At 40.5% G+C, this 18636-nt stretch overlaps 1 protein-coding gene across 1 annotated transcript in view; it reads right to left on the bottom strand.

Annotated features, from left to right (window-relative positions):
* Window positions 1–1810: 1810 nt before the first annotated feature.
* Window positions 1811–18636, bottom strand: part of otogl (otogelin-like) — a 46518-nt gene continuing 29692 nt past the window's right edge. The window contains exons 37-58 of the mRNA XM_012873716.3: window positions 16768–16945; window positions 16545–16687; window positions 16433–16456; window positions 14637–14729; window positions 14370–14559; window positions 13841–14058; window positions 13431–13572; window positions 11050–11235; window positions 10720–10932; window positions 10484–10588; window positions 9383–9490; window positions 9189–9290; window positions 8981–9088; window positions 8801–8841; window positions 8650–8713; window positions 8361–8539; window positions 8126–8230; window positions 7917–8036; window positions 6219–6264; window positions 5390–5461; window positions 2634–2713; window positions 1811–2514 (exon numbers count right to left, since the gene is read on the bottom strand). Of these exons, the coding sequence (XP_012729170.2) occupies window positions 2314–2514; window positions 2634–2713; window positions 5390–5461; window positions 6219–6264; window positions 7917–8036; window positions 8126–8230; window positions 8361–8539; window positions 8650–8713; window positions 8801–8841; window positions 8981–9088; window positions 9189–9290; window positions 9383–9490; window positions 10484–10588; window positions 10720–10932; window positions 11050–11235; window positions 13431–13572; window positions 13841–14058; window positions 14370–14559; window positions 14637–14729; window positions 16433–16456; window positions 16545–16687; window positions 16768–16945 (2718 nt within the window). The 3' untranslated portion in view covers window positions 1811–2313. The remainder of the gene's footprint in view (window positions 2515–2633; window positions 2714–5389; window positions 5462–6218; window positions 6265–7916; window positions 8037–8125; window positions 8231–8360; window positions 8540–8649; window positions 8714–8800; window positions 8842–8980; window positions 9089–9188; window positions 9291–9382; window positions 9491–10483; window positions 10589–10719; window positions 10933–11049; window positions 11236–13430; window positions 13573–13840; window positions 14059–14369; window positions 14560–14636; window positions 14730–16432; window positions 16457–16544; window positions 16688–16767; window positions 16946–18636) is intronic.

The raw sequence follows: 18636 nt of genomic DNA, 5'->3' as shown, positions 1-18636 counted from the left end.
TTTTTTAGTGGTCAAGCCAGAATGCCGTTTTGAATTCCAATAATCTGTGGAAGGAGTTTAGGATTAGGGGCAGAAGAGTCCTTCCAACCTCAAATATTAAAAGCTCATCACCAAAGGTACAATAATCCAAATACCAGTGGAGACATACATAAAACCGGTCAGAATTTATTTTAGTTTTCTATTGATCAGGGGGGTCTTAATAGAATTTACATAAACATTTTTTTTAAAAAACTTAAACTCCTTTTATATTGTTTCATCATCATCTAAAAGGTGTTTGTCTTATTTCCCATCAGAAAGGTTGGAAGAAAATAAAAATGTAAACCTAAATCGGCCTGGAATGTTATTAATGTTGGTCTATAAACAGGACATTCTTGGAATAAACTGAGTAAAGAGGCTTATAAAGGACTAGTTAAAGATTTCACTATAAACATCTAGCCATAGCTAAGATGTACTGGTTTGCATCAAAACATATTCCTATATTAGGAAAGTCTGTATTCAAATCTTATTGAAAATCTTTGGCAAAACTTAAAAAGTGATTTTCACAATGATTTCCATCCATTGTGATTGAGCTATTTTGGATAGAACAGGCAATTTTTAATTTTCCCCAGTAAAAAAAACCCTCTGAAGGACATATGATTTTTCCATCCTCTTACAAATTAAGCACAATTTTGTGTCAATCAAATATAGCCACTAAAATACTTACAAAACTGTGGTTCAAACTTGACTTAGGGTTAGGTTTAGTGCAACCTGATATTTTAGCATTAGAACAAAATTGAAGAGAAGCACAGTATTAAATTCATCTTACCTGCCATAAACTGCAGAGCAACCACAGATGCTCTGTTTGAGTCATTGGGAATCTTTTTTTTAAAAAAAAAAAAGTCACACATCCAACAACAGCCTCTCCTTTCATCAGTCACCTGTCCCAGGGTACAAGTAGAGTCACCTCATCGGTTCAGATTGTGTTCTCAGCCATTTATAGTCTTTATATGAAAACGAAATCTTTGTCCGCCAGCTTCCGCCGTGGAAAGTCCCAATGCTATTTCAGTTGCTGACGCACAGTGAATGTCAACAAGTTCACTGGATGGAATGATTTACTTACTAAAAAAAAAATGCCTGGAAGCAACCACAATATCCTAAATTGCTTTTAGGCAGCGCCTAAATTTAACTTTAGCGCGCACAAGAAGTTAAGGTTTTACCAGAGACGCAATAAGCTTCACTTTATCGGGAGGAGGAGGCAGGCAAGCAGGCAGGCTTTTAGTTTGTGAAAGAGGGAGACTGAGAGGGTCTTAGTCCAATTTGCTCTGCCTCTTTGTTGAGATTAAAAACAATTCGCAGAAGCAACAAGGGCCTCTTCAGCGGCCCTGAGATGCAGAAGGGGTGGGGATTGCGATGTCTTCAGTGGAACAACAACAAAAAAAAGCCATACAGTCATTCCAGTTTTTGTTTTAATGTCATCATATGGCCTTTAAATCAGACATTTGCTGCATTTATCTGACATCTTATCCAGGGAGCAAATGGTTTGGGTCAGAACTTGGGTGTGGTGAAATCACTTGCTCACAAGGAATGAAAAGAATGCAAAAGAAAGAAGGAAGGACTGATTGACAGACAAAAATAGAAAAGTTAACTGAGGGGTTCTGTTGTTAAGTGACTCCCACTTAGCAACGGGCGTCTCAGAAATGAAGTCTAAACACATGTCAGCACTGCTGGTGTTGAGTTGGAACATACTGACTGTTTTTAATACAATGAAACTGCTGAAAGGCTGTGAGAGGTGAAATGTGCTGTAGGGCTTTGTAATAAACGAAGACATAGGCATTATTAAATCCTTTATTACATTGATTTACTTTAAAAAAAAAAAAAATTTTCTAAGGAAAAAAAAATCCCACAAAGCTACATTTATTAGATAAAGCAAATGTCAACTGATAGTTTGAACACAACAGCCATTATATAGAAAGTAGAAACTGCAATTTTAATCAGCCGTTTATGTACACAACAATAAGAAGACTAAAAGGTATCCTCAGGTGAGAGCACTAGCAGGCTGACAGGGTTGGCACAGCAGGTCTTAGTAAAACAAACGGCTAAAGTGCAGACAAAAAACTAACTTGAAGTGTCACATCAGTGTTTTCTGTCAAATCTACTACTCAATGCCAGTGTGTGCTATTAGAAGAAAAAAAACAAAAAAAAAACAAACAAAATCAAAAAACATGGCTGTTTTTTTGTTTTTTTATTCGTGCTGGGCCAGCTTTTACAATATTAATCCAAATACACCCTCACGAAAACCATTGTATGATTACATTCTCCCAATCATTCTTATTCCTAGTTCCACTGGCAGGAGCAGTCCAGAGGCTCCTGGAAGTTGTAGTCCACCATGGTGGCGTTGCGAGAGCAGTACAGTGAGACGGTCCGCGTTTGCAGTCCACTCTCGCGGCAACACTTACAGAACCTCGCATGACTGTTGACGTTAAAGTTGAATATGGTGGCGGATGGACATTTACCGTCGCATGAGTAAACCGTAACCTGGAGGAAGAGGAGGAGCGAGACACCATGAGGATGAGGAGTTATTTAAAAAAAAAAAAAAAAAAAAACTTCAGAAATCAGGCCCTCTATATTTGCAAGTTTCCTTCTTTGGCTCTTACTGGTGCGTTGCTCCTGCAGTCGTCTTTTCTAATGGTGGTCCGGATGGCCACGCGCTTACACGTCTTGCCGTCCTCTTTACCTGAGTATTTTTTTTTTTTTTTTTTACAAAGAGTTAACATTCACCCATCAAATAGCACTTAGAACAAACACTTGCTCACGGGTCCAACTAAACTAAAATACTTGCTTAATTAAATACCACATACATGTAGGCATGGGCCTTTTTAACTGATACAATGGTTTTAAAAAGTTGCGTATTCCAAGCTGCAAAGAAATGTTTCTGGTGTGTTGTACACATGGACAAAAGGTTTTGTCATTTGAGGGTTAGATAAGGTGCTGAAATGAGCAGAGTTTCCTCCAGCTTTGTGGAGGATCGAGTGAAGCAACGGTGCCCTTAGCCCACCTTTTCGCTGTGATAAGTTCAGCTGGAAAAATGTCTGGTCAGGAAAAACAGACAAGTCTGGTGTAATAACTAAAGGAACACGGCCATCACTCTGCACCGCTTTTCAATGCACTGGGTGTTTTTGGCTGAAGAACACAATTCTGACACAGGTTGAATTGGTTTTGTTATAAAAAGAACACACATGTGTAACGGATATGGATAAAGGTTCCCGAACAGGGGGTGCATGGCGGGCTGAATGCAGACCCCACCAGCGTAATGGCTTCCAGCCATTGATATAGTCAGGAGTGGGCATCTTTGGAGCACTGATTCAGAGTACTGCGAGGATTTCTGCAAAGATTTGTCAGGTAGTGAGAGGAATGTTAAAAGCTGTATCTTCACCACTGTGTGGTTCATACTATTCTTTATTTGTATTTTGGCTTAGAGTAAGATTTTAACACTAGTTAAACAGATATTGCACTGGTTTGGTAATAAAGAACAATGACACAGATAGTGTAATAGCAAAAGACTTGCTTGAGATCACTAATGGGGGGCAGCAAGGCGAGATGAAGACAGCGCAGTGGTGAACAATGCTTTCTTGTTAAAGGCAGAAAGGGGGACAATTACAGCCAGAATATGGTCAGGATTGACACAGAGGCAGAGCTGTGAGTGATGAGGAGATCATTAATACTGTTGTCAGGACACATTGGGGGGGTGCAGTGTTACATTTATAAGCCACAATAGTGACAAGCCTGAACTGACTGAGCAGTCAAGTTACTGGGTGACCCAGATTGGTATGCTGTCATTTGTTCTAATTTTGGTTTTTGTGTGAGATTTGAAAGCGTTTAGCTGAGAAGTAATTTTTATGTGTCAGCTTTATGGTTTAGGACAGTAATTTTAATCATCATCCTCGTTCCTATTTTATTATCTGTTTTACTATTGACTGTAGCACTTTGAGATTTGTCGGAAATGCAAAGTGCAATACAAATTAATTGGAATCTATTATTATTATTGTCTTCTTAATCAACACTTGTTAATGTAAACAAACAGCACGGACTCTCTCGGAGCAGCGGTGACATTTAAAACACGCCCCTAAGCTATGTCCTATGACTAGAGCTGTAACACGAAAGCACCGAGAGTGAATATCGTCTGCTTATCGACTGGAAAATAAAACAAAATCAAGTGATTTTGAAGATGCTTTCTGGATATCTTTGCATTTAGTAAGGTGCAGCTGATAAGGGTAGAACAACCCCAGCACTGCTATATTTGCACCACCTTTTATTGCGTTTCCAAAAAAACAACAACGCTGCAACACTAAAAACAAGAAAACACACAAAAAAAACCATGATTTGTTTACGGAATAAAATCACACTACATCATTGCATTATCAAAAAAAAAACGGGTGTTCACCTCCTAATATCATGGTCCATATATGAAATTATTTATGGTAGCATTTTCTTTATTAATATTCACTAACATTTGTGGTGTGGTGAAGACAATAATTAAACAGCTGGAAAGCTACAATCAGTTAAACCAGTCAACTGTGGTGCAGCAATGTTTTAGGCAGCAAGCGCTACTATATTTAGCCAATTTTTATTCTGTACGTTTGCTCAGGAGTGTGTTTTCAAATGAAATTAACAGTATATGATCAAAGTGTTCCTTTCCGCTTAAAATTAAAGCAATTGCATCAGGGCTGTCCAGCTCCAGTTCTCAACAGCCACCGACCTGCAACTCAAAGACATCCTTGCCTCAGCACACACGATTTAAACTCCTCAGCACGTCTTCAAGCTCTTATGATCTGATACCGGCCCATGCCTACAAACATGTCATTTTTCTAATGAAAATAATTATCTTAAGACAGCAGCACATTAATTTAAAATCTGCCCTTATATACACTCAAACATTGTGACTCTACCTACGCAGAAGGGCTCTTTGTTGCCCAGCAGTAGGTATTAGGTTTGACTGAGACTTGGTTGGTGGGGAAAGCAACATTTTCATGACAATCACTGAATGACTTTTAACCATACTTTTATATATATATATATATATATATATATATATATATATATATATATATATATATATATATATATATATATATATACATACATACATACATATGTAGCCCCTATATATATATATATATATATATATATATATATATATATATATATATATATTTGCATTTGTGTAATGCTAGATCTTTTAATTACTACAGAAAAGTGTGAGCAACTTAATTTACTTACACTTTATTACAAATATATAAAAAAGATTAGAAAAAACTAAACACAGCTTCACAAGAAGATCAAAAGTAGAAATTAAGATGTGAAAGATGCGTCAAAGAGTCACTGTAAGTGGAATAGTGCAAAGTGGCGGTACCTGTGTCACAGTTAGTACTACCAGTGGGTGTTATGGGGTTTACGGTAAATGGTAAAACACCCACTCCAGAACCTGGGAGCATCATCGGCAACGCAGTCATCCGGTTCAAAAAGGCGTCAGGAGAACACAAGTTATGATTTATTCAAACAAAGGCAGTTTCATGTCACACACAAGCACACTGTGGATCAAATCAAAGCCCCTGGCATGCACGAGAACGCAATGCTTCTTTCCCTTTTTTTTTGGGAGGGAGGGTGGGGGGATTACTTCAGGCAGCCAGCGAGGTAAGACAGTCACACCGTAACACTTAATGAACTACAAAGCCCGCAGGGCAAACCCTTACCCCTGCACCATTGCACATCCTTATTGGGAGGGGAGAAACACTCACCGTGGAGCAGCAGACACAAAACCGCAAGGGCACTGCAATAAAAGGCAAGCAGCTGAAAGTGCAACGCTGAACAATAGGAAAGAGAAACTGACCCCACTTCTGTTTAAGGTTAAATCCACACGGGGTCGTCAATTTGCTTGTTCACAAAACATGTTTAGGAGGCAGACAGAGTTCATTTCTAACAAGCATTTTCACCATTATGTAATTTAATAATTTTTTTTATCCGGAGCGGTGATGCCACTTTCTGCGAACACCTGAGGAAGCCAAAGGGATTTTGAAATGCAGTCACAGGCTGCCAGGCTTTATCTCCACCCTCTACAAAATGCCAAACCCCCCAACCATTCAAGCCAATAAGCCCATCCACTGCCAGGCAACAAAGCGCTTACCCCTCTAATCAGCTGCACAAAGCATTACCAGCAGCCCCGAATAAATCTGGAGACTCACATGTCTTGCAGCAGCCGTCTACGTAGCTCTGGACTACGCCCCCGTTCTGCAAGATGAGAGCAATGCAAAAACATAAAAGAAAATAAATCAATCCACAGTTAATACAAAGTCTTTTTCAATGGAATCTGCATGGACAGACATTTTTATTGGTACCTACATTTAAGATGTGTAAAAGACTTAAGATAACCTAATCTTTTTTTTTTTCCATTGCATAATCTCATACTGAAAATATGTGGGGGAAAAAAAAACTTTCATTTGATTAAATATATTCATAATTACTCATAAAATCAGTGGCGGCATAATTATCGGGACGTCTGCCGTAAATAATTCGTACAACCTCCTGTTTGCTGACATCACAACTCCTCCTCTACAACACTGAATGGGGTTGGGTCTCACAGGAAGAATTGTTTCTGTTTGCAAAATCTCCGTAGATCATTGTTATTTGGGGTATTCCTTTATTCTTCTCTTCATCTCACCTATCACGTTTTATATTGGGTTTAGGTCTAGAGACTGAGATGGCTGCAGAACAAGGGTTCTGTGACCTTGTCACTGATGAACCACTCTTGTGTTGACCCCATGGTTGATCAGCAGAGAAGTGGTTGGATTTCACTGGTACAGAACAACAAATGCTTATTTAAAATGTCCTGGTATTTCACTCGTTTTTTTCCAAGGCTCATTAGGAGAAAAACAGGCCCACAACACCATATATCCTCCACTGTTATTCACAGTGGGACTCCGATGCATATCTACATATTATTGGATTCAGTTTAAGTCTAAGTGGCAATTAGAAAACTCCACACATTTATGTTTGTGACGGTAGGAGTAAAAAGGCTTTTTTCCAAATGCATTAAAGCCAATTAAGCCAGCGATGTGTAGATAGCATCTAATGGTTGTTTTGGAGACTTGACGAGCCCAAGATGCTGCTCTTTGGGCAGTTTAGGGAGAGTAGCTATTTTCCTGTTGCTGTTAGGAGTCAGTGTAGCTGTTATCTAAAAATTCAGAGACCATAAAGACGCATGATTTTTTTTTTTTCAGCCTTGTGGGATTTTATGCTGACAAAAACGCTGATTTACAGTTGAACAGCAGATCAGAGAAAATCTGAGAAAATGTTTAATTGATTGAGACACAGACACTAATACCCTTTACTGATGCCAAATCTTGGTACATGCAGACGTGAGTTGGGACAAGGAGGATATTTTATCAAACCAACTCACTCCCATGGGAACTATTGTGCTTTGTGAATGAAATCAGACTCTGCTTTGGAAAAATCTGATGGCATAGCCATTTCCTGACTTGTGAAGATCAACAGCTGGATGCTCTTGTTCTTCCATTTTTTTGAAGTATCTAAAGCCACCTGCCAAGTTTTAATCACACCACATTGAGGTTGAAAGTCATCGATTCCTAATTAAAATGATGGTTAGGGGCATAAATAATTATAGCATCTGTGATTTTGCTAATTGCAATCATTTCTCAACTTTTTTTCCCCAGCTGAGTATTTTTTTTTCTGAGTGAGATTATGCAGCTGGAATAGAATCTTAATTTATTTAAAGGTTTTACATATTTACATACTTTACCAGGGGTGCCAATAAATCTGGCTGTACCTGCAACTAGCACTAAACATTAAAGCGCCTTTAAAAAAACAACAACAAAAAAAAACAACATTCAGTAACATGTGCATGTAGATTTAGAGGCTCTGACCTGAATACATTCGGAATCATTAAAAGGAGGGCATATAACACCAGATGCAAGTATCACAGCTCCGACTGCTGTCTCCACACAGTCGTACCGTGTACAGTTTTCCACCCAGGAGCTCCCTGCCTGCAAATACGCACACACACACACACACGCAAATTTAAAAGCCCTGCACTGAATGAGCGCCGAGCATCTATGGCTCTGCTTGTACTCACAGTGAAAAGCTCTGCCGTCCCATTTTCGTCGGTGAAAGTACAAGAGATGTTTTTACAGGAGCCGCAGCACACCTGAGGGTCAGTGGAAGGGATATATGCCTGGTGCTGAGACCGGGAATTGAATCCAGAGACAAACAGAGTAGGTGTTAAAAACCCTGAGCTGAGATTAAAACACAGAAATGCTGTTAATATTGACGTGATCCATTACATAATGCGCAGCGCGGACGATACGTACCGACCCGCACTTTTGTGAACAGTTAACGGAGCTGATCTCCATTGCATAGAAGCCGGTTTGCGGGTCTTTGTAAGGCAGACACTGGACAGTGTAGCACAGTTCTCCTTCGAAATACTGGACCAGGGACTGGCCTGGACCTAGAACTGTCACTCCTTGGAAAAGGCACACCTCGGCCTTCTCTGCAAATTACAGCAAAAAATAAGGCAATACATGAGCATAACGTGCATGACAAAAGTCTGCCGTTTGGTAATTTGAATCTCGTGACCCTTGGACAAGAGGTTACGCGTACGACATGCATGCTGAGGACAGCCGCAGTTGGTGCTGCTGTCTGACACTTCCACCAGCGCCTCCCCCTGAGTAAAGAACAGAGTGCTTACTTAACTGAATTCGCTTGCTTTCTAGGGAAGAGTGACTTTTGATGCAGCGTTTTGCTTACTTACCAGCTGACATATGGGGAGAGCGCGGTCCTCACATTGACATTCTGCGCATATGGGAAACAAAGTTAAAGAGACCAGTCGTGCGAAAACTTTACAACTACGTGACAGGCATAGCAACTCCTCCGACAAGTGCGCACATCGGCCAAGTAACGAAACAACGTGCATATGCGGGCAGGCGTTTACCACAGTGATGCTGGGGACAGCAGCCACCCGCGGCAGCAGCCGTTTCCACCAAAGAGAGACCAGGTGCACAGCTCAGAGATGATTTAGGGCATTGATTAACATCACAGACTGTGGAAAAATAGGTGAAAAGGTTGTTATGGAAAAAAAAACAACCCAGGAAGCTGACTCAAACACACGCTGTCAAAGTCACACAAGCCAAAGCGCTTACCACACTGGTACTGGGGACAGCAGCTGTTGGTGGAGTTTGGATCGACAGCCAGAATTTCTCCATGGGAGCAAGTTGGGATGGGCTCAATGCACGACTCGCACACTGTTCAGACAGAAAAGCTCCCATTTATGGAAGGCTAATATAAGAAGTCATTTTGGCAAACACGACTCAGGGTCCAAGCTATTACAACTTACCGCAAAGATAAGAGTAGCAGCAGGATTTTTGCCCCCTGACCTCGACGATGAACTGATCTTCCCTGCATTCGGGAGCGAAGACAGGAGGGCACGCCATGGGGTCACACTCTGAGGAATGTAAGTTAATGATGGGGAAGGTTTAACATCTAAATGTCATATTTGATTCATTATTTGCCAGTAATGTACTTTTAGTTGTCACTCTGTTATTTTCCTTTTTACAAAATGTATGCATGGTCTGGTGTTTCTGTTAGGCTCTCATTGTCCTGGATGAAGCCATAGATCATCCTGTTACAGGCGATAACTTAATTTCCTTCCTTTGTTTTGTTTTTTCTTTACATAGGAGAAGCTTTTGGCCAGTCGATTCAGCGTTTATTTACATCTCTTTTCTGTTTTTTACCCCCCCAAAAGTATACTTTGCTCAATCATCGAATGTTTAGTTATCTGTCTTTTGTTCTAGACGGAGCTACTGCTTCCATTAACTGTGTGCCCTTCTTTTGTCCAGTGTCTCTTTTCTGGACAAATGCCATCAACTGTGTTTGCTGAAATTAACCATGCTTAAATTCTTTAATTTCCTCTCTCTGCGAAAGTACTTGTGGCTTAGTGCTTCCCTGTTTGTTTCTGTCACTGTCCTGGATGAAGCCGTTAGCTTGACCATTGTTGCCGTTAACTCTAGAGCGTTCTCCTGGAGGAGCCCCATGTTGTAGTGTCTGCTTTCTGTTCTCTACTCACACAGAACCTGGCTCCGCTGAAGGTTTCTTGCTGTTAAAATGTGCCGATTGCTTTCCACTGTCACCACATGCCTGCTCACTATGAGATATTACTGTAATGACTCCATTTTACTTTTTTTTTTTACTCACTGTCCCTTAATGGAAACCTGAATGTAAACGTACTGTATTATAATTAATATTGAAGTGAACTTTATGTACTTTGATCTAAATCAGACTCATTCATGTGAACTGCATTTGACGCGAATGGACATAAATTGAGATGAATCATATATGTTTGCCAGTGGAGGACGTAGGAATAGGAATTAAAACATAAAAACATGTAAAATAATAGGAAGTTATTCAGAAGGAGACCATAATAATGTTTCTTTATTACCACATCTGTACTCCGGGCAGCAGGACAGAGCGCTGTAACCAATGACCAGCCTGTTTCCGTTATCACAAGGAGGGGCTTCACTGTCGCAGATGGTCATGTTGCACTCTGGCGAGCACAGAAAAAAGTTTGGCTTCATACAGAGATAACAATATGAGAACGTGCTTTAAAAGGATCTCCAACCACCGAAGCTTGTTAAGGAGGCCATTCGCTTTTCTTGCCTTAGAAGACACACGTACCACAGATCTTCTTAGGACAGCAGGAACCTTCCTCCAGGACATCTAGCACGTACTCGCCCTCGCGTTCACACAGCGGCGTCGGGACAGCGCTGCAGTCTGGTTCGACAGCCACCACAGAGCCGTTCTCCATACATTTGTACAGGCAGCAGCTCCGAGCAGAGCCGTTCCACACCTCTCCCGGGGACCGGGGGTTACCTTCGTTGTCTGTGCAGACTGAACGAACCGCAACTCGTAAAAAACACAACACGTTGACTCCGTGCGAATGCAAGGGTTTCTGAAAGAATCGGTAAAGCTTCCGTCACAAAGCTACGCTCTTAAAGCCGCACTCACCACACCGATCTTCAGTGACACAGTAGGGGGAGTCGGCCCGGTGCAGGATGGTCCCACTGCGACACACACACTCCTCCCTGATGAAAGAGCAGGTGGTTTCCTCGTAGTAGTCTTTGTTCAGACAAGTGCGGCTGTTGCAGGTGCTCACGCAGGGCTGATACTCTTTTCCAGGCGGACACCTTAATGCTGCGAGGCGACAGGATCAGGAGTAATTAGGGAAACATAAGTGAGCGAGCTTTACACATCCAAATAAACTTTTTTTTGTCATTTTCTCAAGCTAAAACCAAAAGAAGTTTTGTTAGGATTTTGTGCTATAGACCAAAGCATTGTAGGTGGAAGGCAGGGGCCATGTGGTCCATTCGTAAGGCTTCTTTCAACAGCGCCTTTCTGCCTGCCACTCTTCTATGTATGCCTGCGTTTTGGAGTGTGTGCCAAACAGCTGTGTCAAAATAACTTTAAAATTAGTTTCATGAATTTATTAGATCTTACTTCTGTTCCTGATTCGTTTCTTTTTCATTCTTAAAATGACAATTTGAGTTTATCTTTTTAAAGAGGTAAAGTATGGGTTTGCAAACTTAAGATCTGGTTAAAATATAATAACCTCATTGGGGTTTGCTTATGTCATTTGCACAATATGTTTATTTCCCTGTGGATCTGTTGTGAATTGTGGTATTTTATGGTACAAATACAGACCATAACTATAACTAACTATAACTAACTAGGCCCAGCTTGGCAGTGGATCTCTGTTTCTCCTCCAGCGTCACCATGTGACTTTTGACTACTCCTCTGGTTCATTTCTTTCCTCGCCTGCATGTTCACCTTAGGTGGAAGCCCATGTCTTAGTCGTTTTTGGATGACACATTGAATAGTTGCATTTTTTATGTTGGCCTTCACAATGCCGTTTGTTTATTAATGTTTTATATAAAACCTCTGAGGCCTTCACAGAACAGCTGTAATTATATTGAGATTAAACCTACACGCAGGTTGACTTTAGTTAATAATTAGGTGACTTCTAAAGGCAGCTCTTGGCACTGGACTTTGGTTTAGGGATTATCAAAGGGAGCTGAACATAATTAAAAGTTGCTCTGGTATCAAACTCCAGCCCTCGAGGACCAGTGTCCTGCAACCTTTCGATGCATCTCTGCTTCGACACTCCTGACTCCATCATAAACTCATTAGCAGAGCTCTGCAGAGCTGGGCCCTGTCCCAAAAGTCGCACTTCCACCCTATGTGCCTCTCAAATGAGCGTTCCCGCTGGGGGTGTGAGTGTGTCCCGATTCTTCCGTCCTGTCCCCATTGCGCAATCTATCCACATTTTGGTGAAGTCCGCATTGCTGACAAAAATATTTAATCTAAAAGGACCTAAACTCATACTGCCACCTTAAATAAATACATTTTATTCTATCTGCTTTGTTGAATTGGTTTGGTATATTTGCACTTTAAAATGTCGAAAAGCGCCAAGTAATGTTTTGCACGTCTATTTATTGACTTTGTTTTATCTGAAAGTGTGTTTCTGAACAAGTAAGCAACCACAAATGTTTCCTGTGTGCGATGTTGATTTTTGTTACCTCACAGCAGCTGTTGATGAAGTTGTAAAAAATACAATAGTTATGAAAGTATTTAATGTCTTTAATATGATTTTTTGCTTATATTCTGTAACAAAAAAACAATGTCACATCAAGGTGCTATCGTTAATGAAAGGCACAAAACATAGATGATTTAGTTCTTTTATATTTATTTTGGACATATAAAAAAAAAAAATTTCATTCATTTCACATTTGTGTCAATACCCAATCTGCCTAAGCCTCTAAAATTTCGGTTCCCGCGATTTTTCCCCCTCAAAACGATTGCTTGTTACAATTTTAATAATTCTTAGCATTAATGATTGCAAAAACAGTGACGGTCCCACTTTTAGGTGTCGCTGTTATGACACAGAGGCTCAAGTCCATGACATAACTTGTAGTGTCCCACTCTTCCTGTTTGGAACGCTTGTAACCTGCTCACTCAAACTCTTAAGTGCACGTCCACCAGGTGCACACTTCATATACGTGCGTAGGGTTTAGTGTGAGAATTGGGACAGGGCACTAGACCTGCTGGTAGTTTAGCCATTTGGTTCAGGTGTGTAGGATGAAACGTCTAAAAGTTGCAGGACACCAGCCCTCGAGGATTTTAGTTTGAGACCACTGCTTTACAGCGTTTTATTTGTAAAAAACAAAACAAACAAACAAAAAAAAACAGAACCTCTCACATTACAGTTATGTGCTACTTTCTATTGGTTTAATAACATAAATGTCCAATAAAATCCATTTATGTTTGTGGTTGTGACTGCAAAATAGGTAGAAACCCTTGAATTTTACACACTACCACTTGTGTGTTCTTACGGCAGAAATTGTGCCGCCTCCAGCTGATGCAGACTTGGTGTGTGTAGCAAACTGCCACATACGCGGCCAGGAAGTCGCACTGGTGATCCTTGTAATGCAGGTCTCCCGCCCACATGATGTCACAGAACTGCTCTGGTGGAACCTGCAAATTATTACTATGTTATTAAACCTTTATTTACACAGGTAGGCTTGTTGAGACGTGTTAACTATACCAATGTTAGAAAACACAAATAACTGCGACTAGGTTGCTAAAATACGTGATAATTATTTTTTTTGGAATCCATTGTCACCTAATCAATTCATAAATCAGCTGAAACCCATTATGTTTTCTCTTCCTCGTATGATGTCAAAGTAAGTCCGCACCTGCTCCAAAATCAAGTGTGAAATACTGTGTGGAGCCTTGATAGTACCTTGCTATGGCAGGGTGTGAAGGCTCTTTGGCTGAGCATAGACAGACAGGTGGAACAGTCCCCCGTGGTGCAGTTGTCTCCCACCCTGCGCGTGTGTTCGGTCTCATCCGTCAAATGGACTCTCCACGCCTGGAGGAAGAGCATCATGTCCCCCACCTCGCTGACCACCGTGCCGTTCGGCAGTTTCAGGTCATCGGCTGGGTTCCCATCGCAGCAACCTGGCAGATTATAAGGCAGATGGCCGTTTTTCGGTGCTGTCGGTGCATTCAGGTTTCATTGCTGCTTAGACAGTGAGCGATAGAAAGCTTGTGGCGAGATAATTGCCTGTCTGAAACTGCGTAATGCGACTAAATGGCTTTTAGAATCTCAAACTGTCACATCCAATAATGGCTCGAGTCAAAGTGATCCGGCCGTGCAGACGTTAAGCCTTTGAGGTGCTGAAAAACAGCACTTAGATAAATGAGGTTGGTGCTCATAAGCTTGGTGTGTGTTCATATGTGTGTGTGTGTGTGTGTGTGTATGGACTCACCACACAGGCCACGAGTGGGCACGAATGCATGACTAGGAGCATTGTACTGCAGCACCATAATCCCCGTGCTGTGATACCACTGTATACTGATGCTGCCAGGTGTGTGGATCAGGTACATGCTGCCTGTATCTTCCACATAAAGGGAGTGACGTGAGAACGGGAGCTTAGCAGGTCTGTAGTTCACCGTCACCTTTAGGCACATAAAACATTTATCATTTATGAAAGTTGCAGTTTTGCTTGCGTATTGTACAAAGCAAAGAGGGGCACCTTGCGATCCAGTCTGTTGATGATGATTCGGTAGTTGGAAGTAGTGATGTTCAGCTTCTTGAAGCAAAGACCAGATGTTCCACCTGTAGGACTCTGTGGAGGAAGGAAATTACAGACCGCAATAACAGCGACAAAGCTTTGGCAAACATATTTAAACCCATATTGCCTTTTCACAATTTTTTAATGTTACGTCCAGAAACTTCAATGGATTTTATTCAGATTTACGTGATACCAACACAAATGGTATTGGCAACGGTGGGAAATGATGCATGGGTGTCAATTGGGTTTTGTGACAAAACATCAGAAGAGTGGGGCTTGCGTTTGCACTCTCTCTTGAGGCAATAGGTTGCGGAACCAGCTTTTAGTCTAATTAAAGCTTTGGAACAGCGAGAGCACCTTTGCAAGAAGATATCTAAGTCTTGCCACATATTGTCGCAGGTCATTCATTCCTGCTGTTACCAGATTATACAATGCTGCACTATAACTGTAACCATAACTGTAATAACTAATGTGCAATAATCTATTTAATACACTGTGCTATAACCCGTGCAATAATCCTGAAGAAGTGACTTCTGCTGCTATCACCACCTGAATATAGGTCAATACACACACACACACACATATATATATATATATATATATATATATATATATATATATATATATATATATATATATATATATCACCGTGAATGTAAATAAGACATCATATGCCCACTCCTATTTCTTTTTGTATTTTTATTCTTATTTTCTCTTTTTCTTTGATCCATTGTATATATGAAGATTCACTGTATATAACTGATGCACCTTTCTTACTTTTGCACCTTCTCTTATGAGCCGATGTGGCCAGTGAATTTCTCCAATGTGAGATCAATAAAGCCTATCTAATCTTATCTCATCTTATCTTATCGTATCTTATTTCCTGCCTGGACATTGACTGGGCCATTCTGAAACATTTATACAAGCTTGAAGCTGGAAGGTGAATCCCCACCCCCGACTCACTGTATTTACCTACATTCATAATACCATCAATTCTAACTAGCTTCTCCACAGCATGATGCTGCCACCACCATATTTAGCGGTAGGAATGGGAGTATTCAGGGTAATGTGCAGTTATAGTCTGCTGACATATTGTTTTGTAGGTAGGGTCCTCTTAACCCTCTCAAGCACACCCAGAACAGTTGTGTTAAACTGAAATCAAATTACACATAGGTGACCTCTATTTACCAGTATTATATAGAAGTATCAGAGTAAAGGCAGCTGAATAAAAATGCATCGTTCATCCATCCATCCATCCATTTTCTAACACGTCTATCCCTGCTGGAGTCGCGAGGGTTGCTAGTGCCTATCTCCAGCTGGCAATGGGCGAGAGGCGGGGTATACCCTGGACAGGTCGCCAGTCTATCGCAGTGCATTGTTCATATTTTTATTAATTAGAAAAAAATGTAAATCTTGAATCACTTAAATTTGAATTGGCAAATTCAAATTAAATCTTGAATCACTTTGATTTGAATTGGCAAATTCAAAATAAAGTGATGAATTGTTTTTTACTTTTTTTTGGAACTTTAATTTGAAATACAAGTTATGCCCTGCTTTGTGTCGGCCTGTCAAACAACAGAATCAAAGTGCACTCATGTTCGCGGTTGTAAACTGACACAATGTCAAAAGAGTCTAGGGGTAAGAAAACCTTTGTGAGACACAGGGGACTATTTACACAAAGAAAAAAAAAGCTGCATTTAGCCCTGATGCACCATATAAATACGAGTGATCGCTGGCAGCAAAGAGAGTGCACTTACGGTTCTCCTGATGGAGTTCACGCTCTAGAAAGAAAACAAAGGATTAACCTGAAAGCCACTCTTAAAGTGTAATTTCTTTCTAGATGAATTATGTTGTGTTTTTGTACTTTACCTGACTGGTGGGACATTTTTCCACAGTGCCAATGATGGTCTCTCTGGGCAGGTTAACCAAGATGTAAGAGCCGTTGTCGTACAAGGCCACGTTGTTACCGTCAAACGTGATCATGCGCAGGTCTGACATCAAAGTGCAGCGACCTGACGCAGCGGACACGACAGCGTTCAGTAAAAAAGCTTTCTCAGTCTTTATTCCTTTTAAGGTGTACAACAACACTCACATGGGCACTGCCACTGCGGACAGCAGGGGTCTGTGTTGATGAGGATGGGCAGGCCCAGCAGACTGCACTGAGGCGGGGCAGTGTTGTAGCGGCAGTGGACGGAGGAGTTGTAAAAGAGCAGCTCTCCGTTGAAACAGATCAGCTCAGCGCACTCGTCAATACGATAGGAGAATGGAGGCTGTGGACACAATTTACACATTTGGGTTCTTCTTTTTGCTTTTAATGGTTTCATTTGTTAGCACAGGCCAGCTTGATTCCCATCTCTGTGTCAACATGAGTTTCACAGACAGGACTTTATGTTTGCCGGTTCACAGCCCATGGTAGCATTGTGTTTCTCAAAGGGATTGTTAAATGTTTAAATCATGCCAACAGTCTAAGTCTTTGTGAAATCCCTTGAAATATTTGCAGGGGATTCATAAATCATTATCTTTTTCCCAATGCCTGGTCTTCAAATATTGACTAAAATACGTTTTCCATTCCATCTGTGTATGAGTCTCCTATTATTGTATATAAACTGCATGAACACACGTTTGCTCATGCTCAGCAGGGAGGTTCTATCCTGGGATTTGAATGCAGGGTTGTCCTCGGTATCTAATCAATAACCGCAAACTATAAAATAAAACAAAGAATAAAATAAAAAACAATGTCAAAATCAAGTAAAAAAAAGTACATTGATTGCGCAGACAACACAAATTATCTCCAGCACTAGATGGATTCCCCGTTGGAAGGATGACCCAGCATGCACGGCAACATTTTTAACAACTTCAAGGGTCTAAACGAAAACAAACATAAAAGAACTGTCCTGTTAAATTTATTGACCTGTACTTTCTTTTATTATACTACTGTTCACGTGCCGTTCAAGTGAACCCGATAGCAGATATAGCTACCCTGTTGTTTAATTACCAGAGATAAAATGCAACATTCTCTTGTACTACACACAGAATGATTTAGGCTACACAGTGCAGAACTCGGTTCAGGGATATATGAATAGAGAAAATATTGTTGTAATTAAATTGGAGCTTGACCAGGAAATTAGGTGGTAACAGAAATCTTCTAATTTTCAGCTTGAGTAACACTGACCAGTGTCGTGCATGTTTAAAGGAGCAATAGGCAAAATTTCACCACTTGGGGGTAGGGGTGTAAATCATCGGCTTTATCACAATACAATGTTATATTGATTTGTTTGGATCATGATACAATATTGGTCATAATATCCAACATCTGTTACAAATTCGGATCAATGCAATCGAGATGATGTGATATCATCTGGCCTTCTACTATTATTCACATTGATACCAATTAACATATATATGAATTGGACCATTTTATTTCTAAGCCGTTACATGTATTGGGCATTTAAATCGAAAACAGTACACTTGAAATTTTTTATTGTAATTTATAATAATAATAATCATTAATCCATATAGTCTCATGCCTGAATTTCCAAATAAAAGTCTATCCCAAAATATGATCATATGGATTAATATTTTTATTTTGCATCGATAAAATGGTGTCGTTCCTCTTTTAATCAATATATCGATGCGGATCGATTTATAGTTACACTCCTACTAAGGGGGCTGTTGAACACTGTCTGTAGACCAAAACAAGATGTGTACATTGTGAAAAACTCTCTACCTCCACTCCAGCTGCAACCCCCCCCCCAACCCACCCCCCTTTCCCTTTTCACCCGTAGCCTTGTACCTGCATCACCTTTCGGAGGGACATGTCTAGTGAAGAGGTAAGTAATGTATAATAATGTTATGAAGTCAGTAAGTTCTTATTGAATTATTGATAAAAAAATCCTATGTTACAGCAAATATAGCATCTGCGACACATTATGCTCCAGATTTGTAGTTGGTCAATAGCTAT

This window comes from Fundulus heteroclitus, chromosome 2, assembly GCF_011125445.2.
Source record: "Fundulus heteroclitus isolate FHET01 chromosome 2, MU-UCD_Fhet_4.1, whole genome shotgun sequence".
NCBI lineage: Eukaryota > Metazoa > Chordata > Actinopteri > Cyprinodontiformes > Fundulidae > Fundulus > Fundulus heteroclitus.
This window is presented reverse-complemented; position numbering and strand designations above follow the sequence as displayed.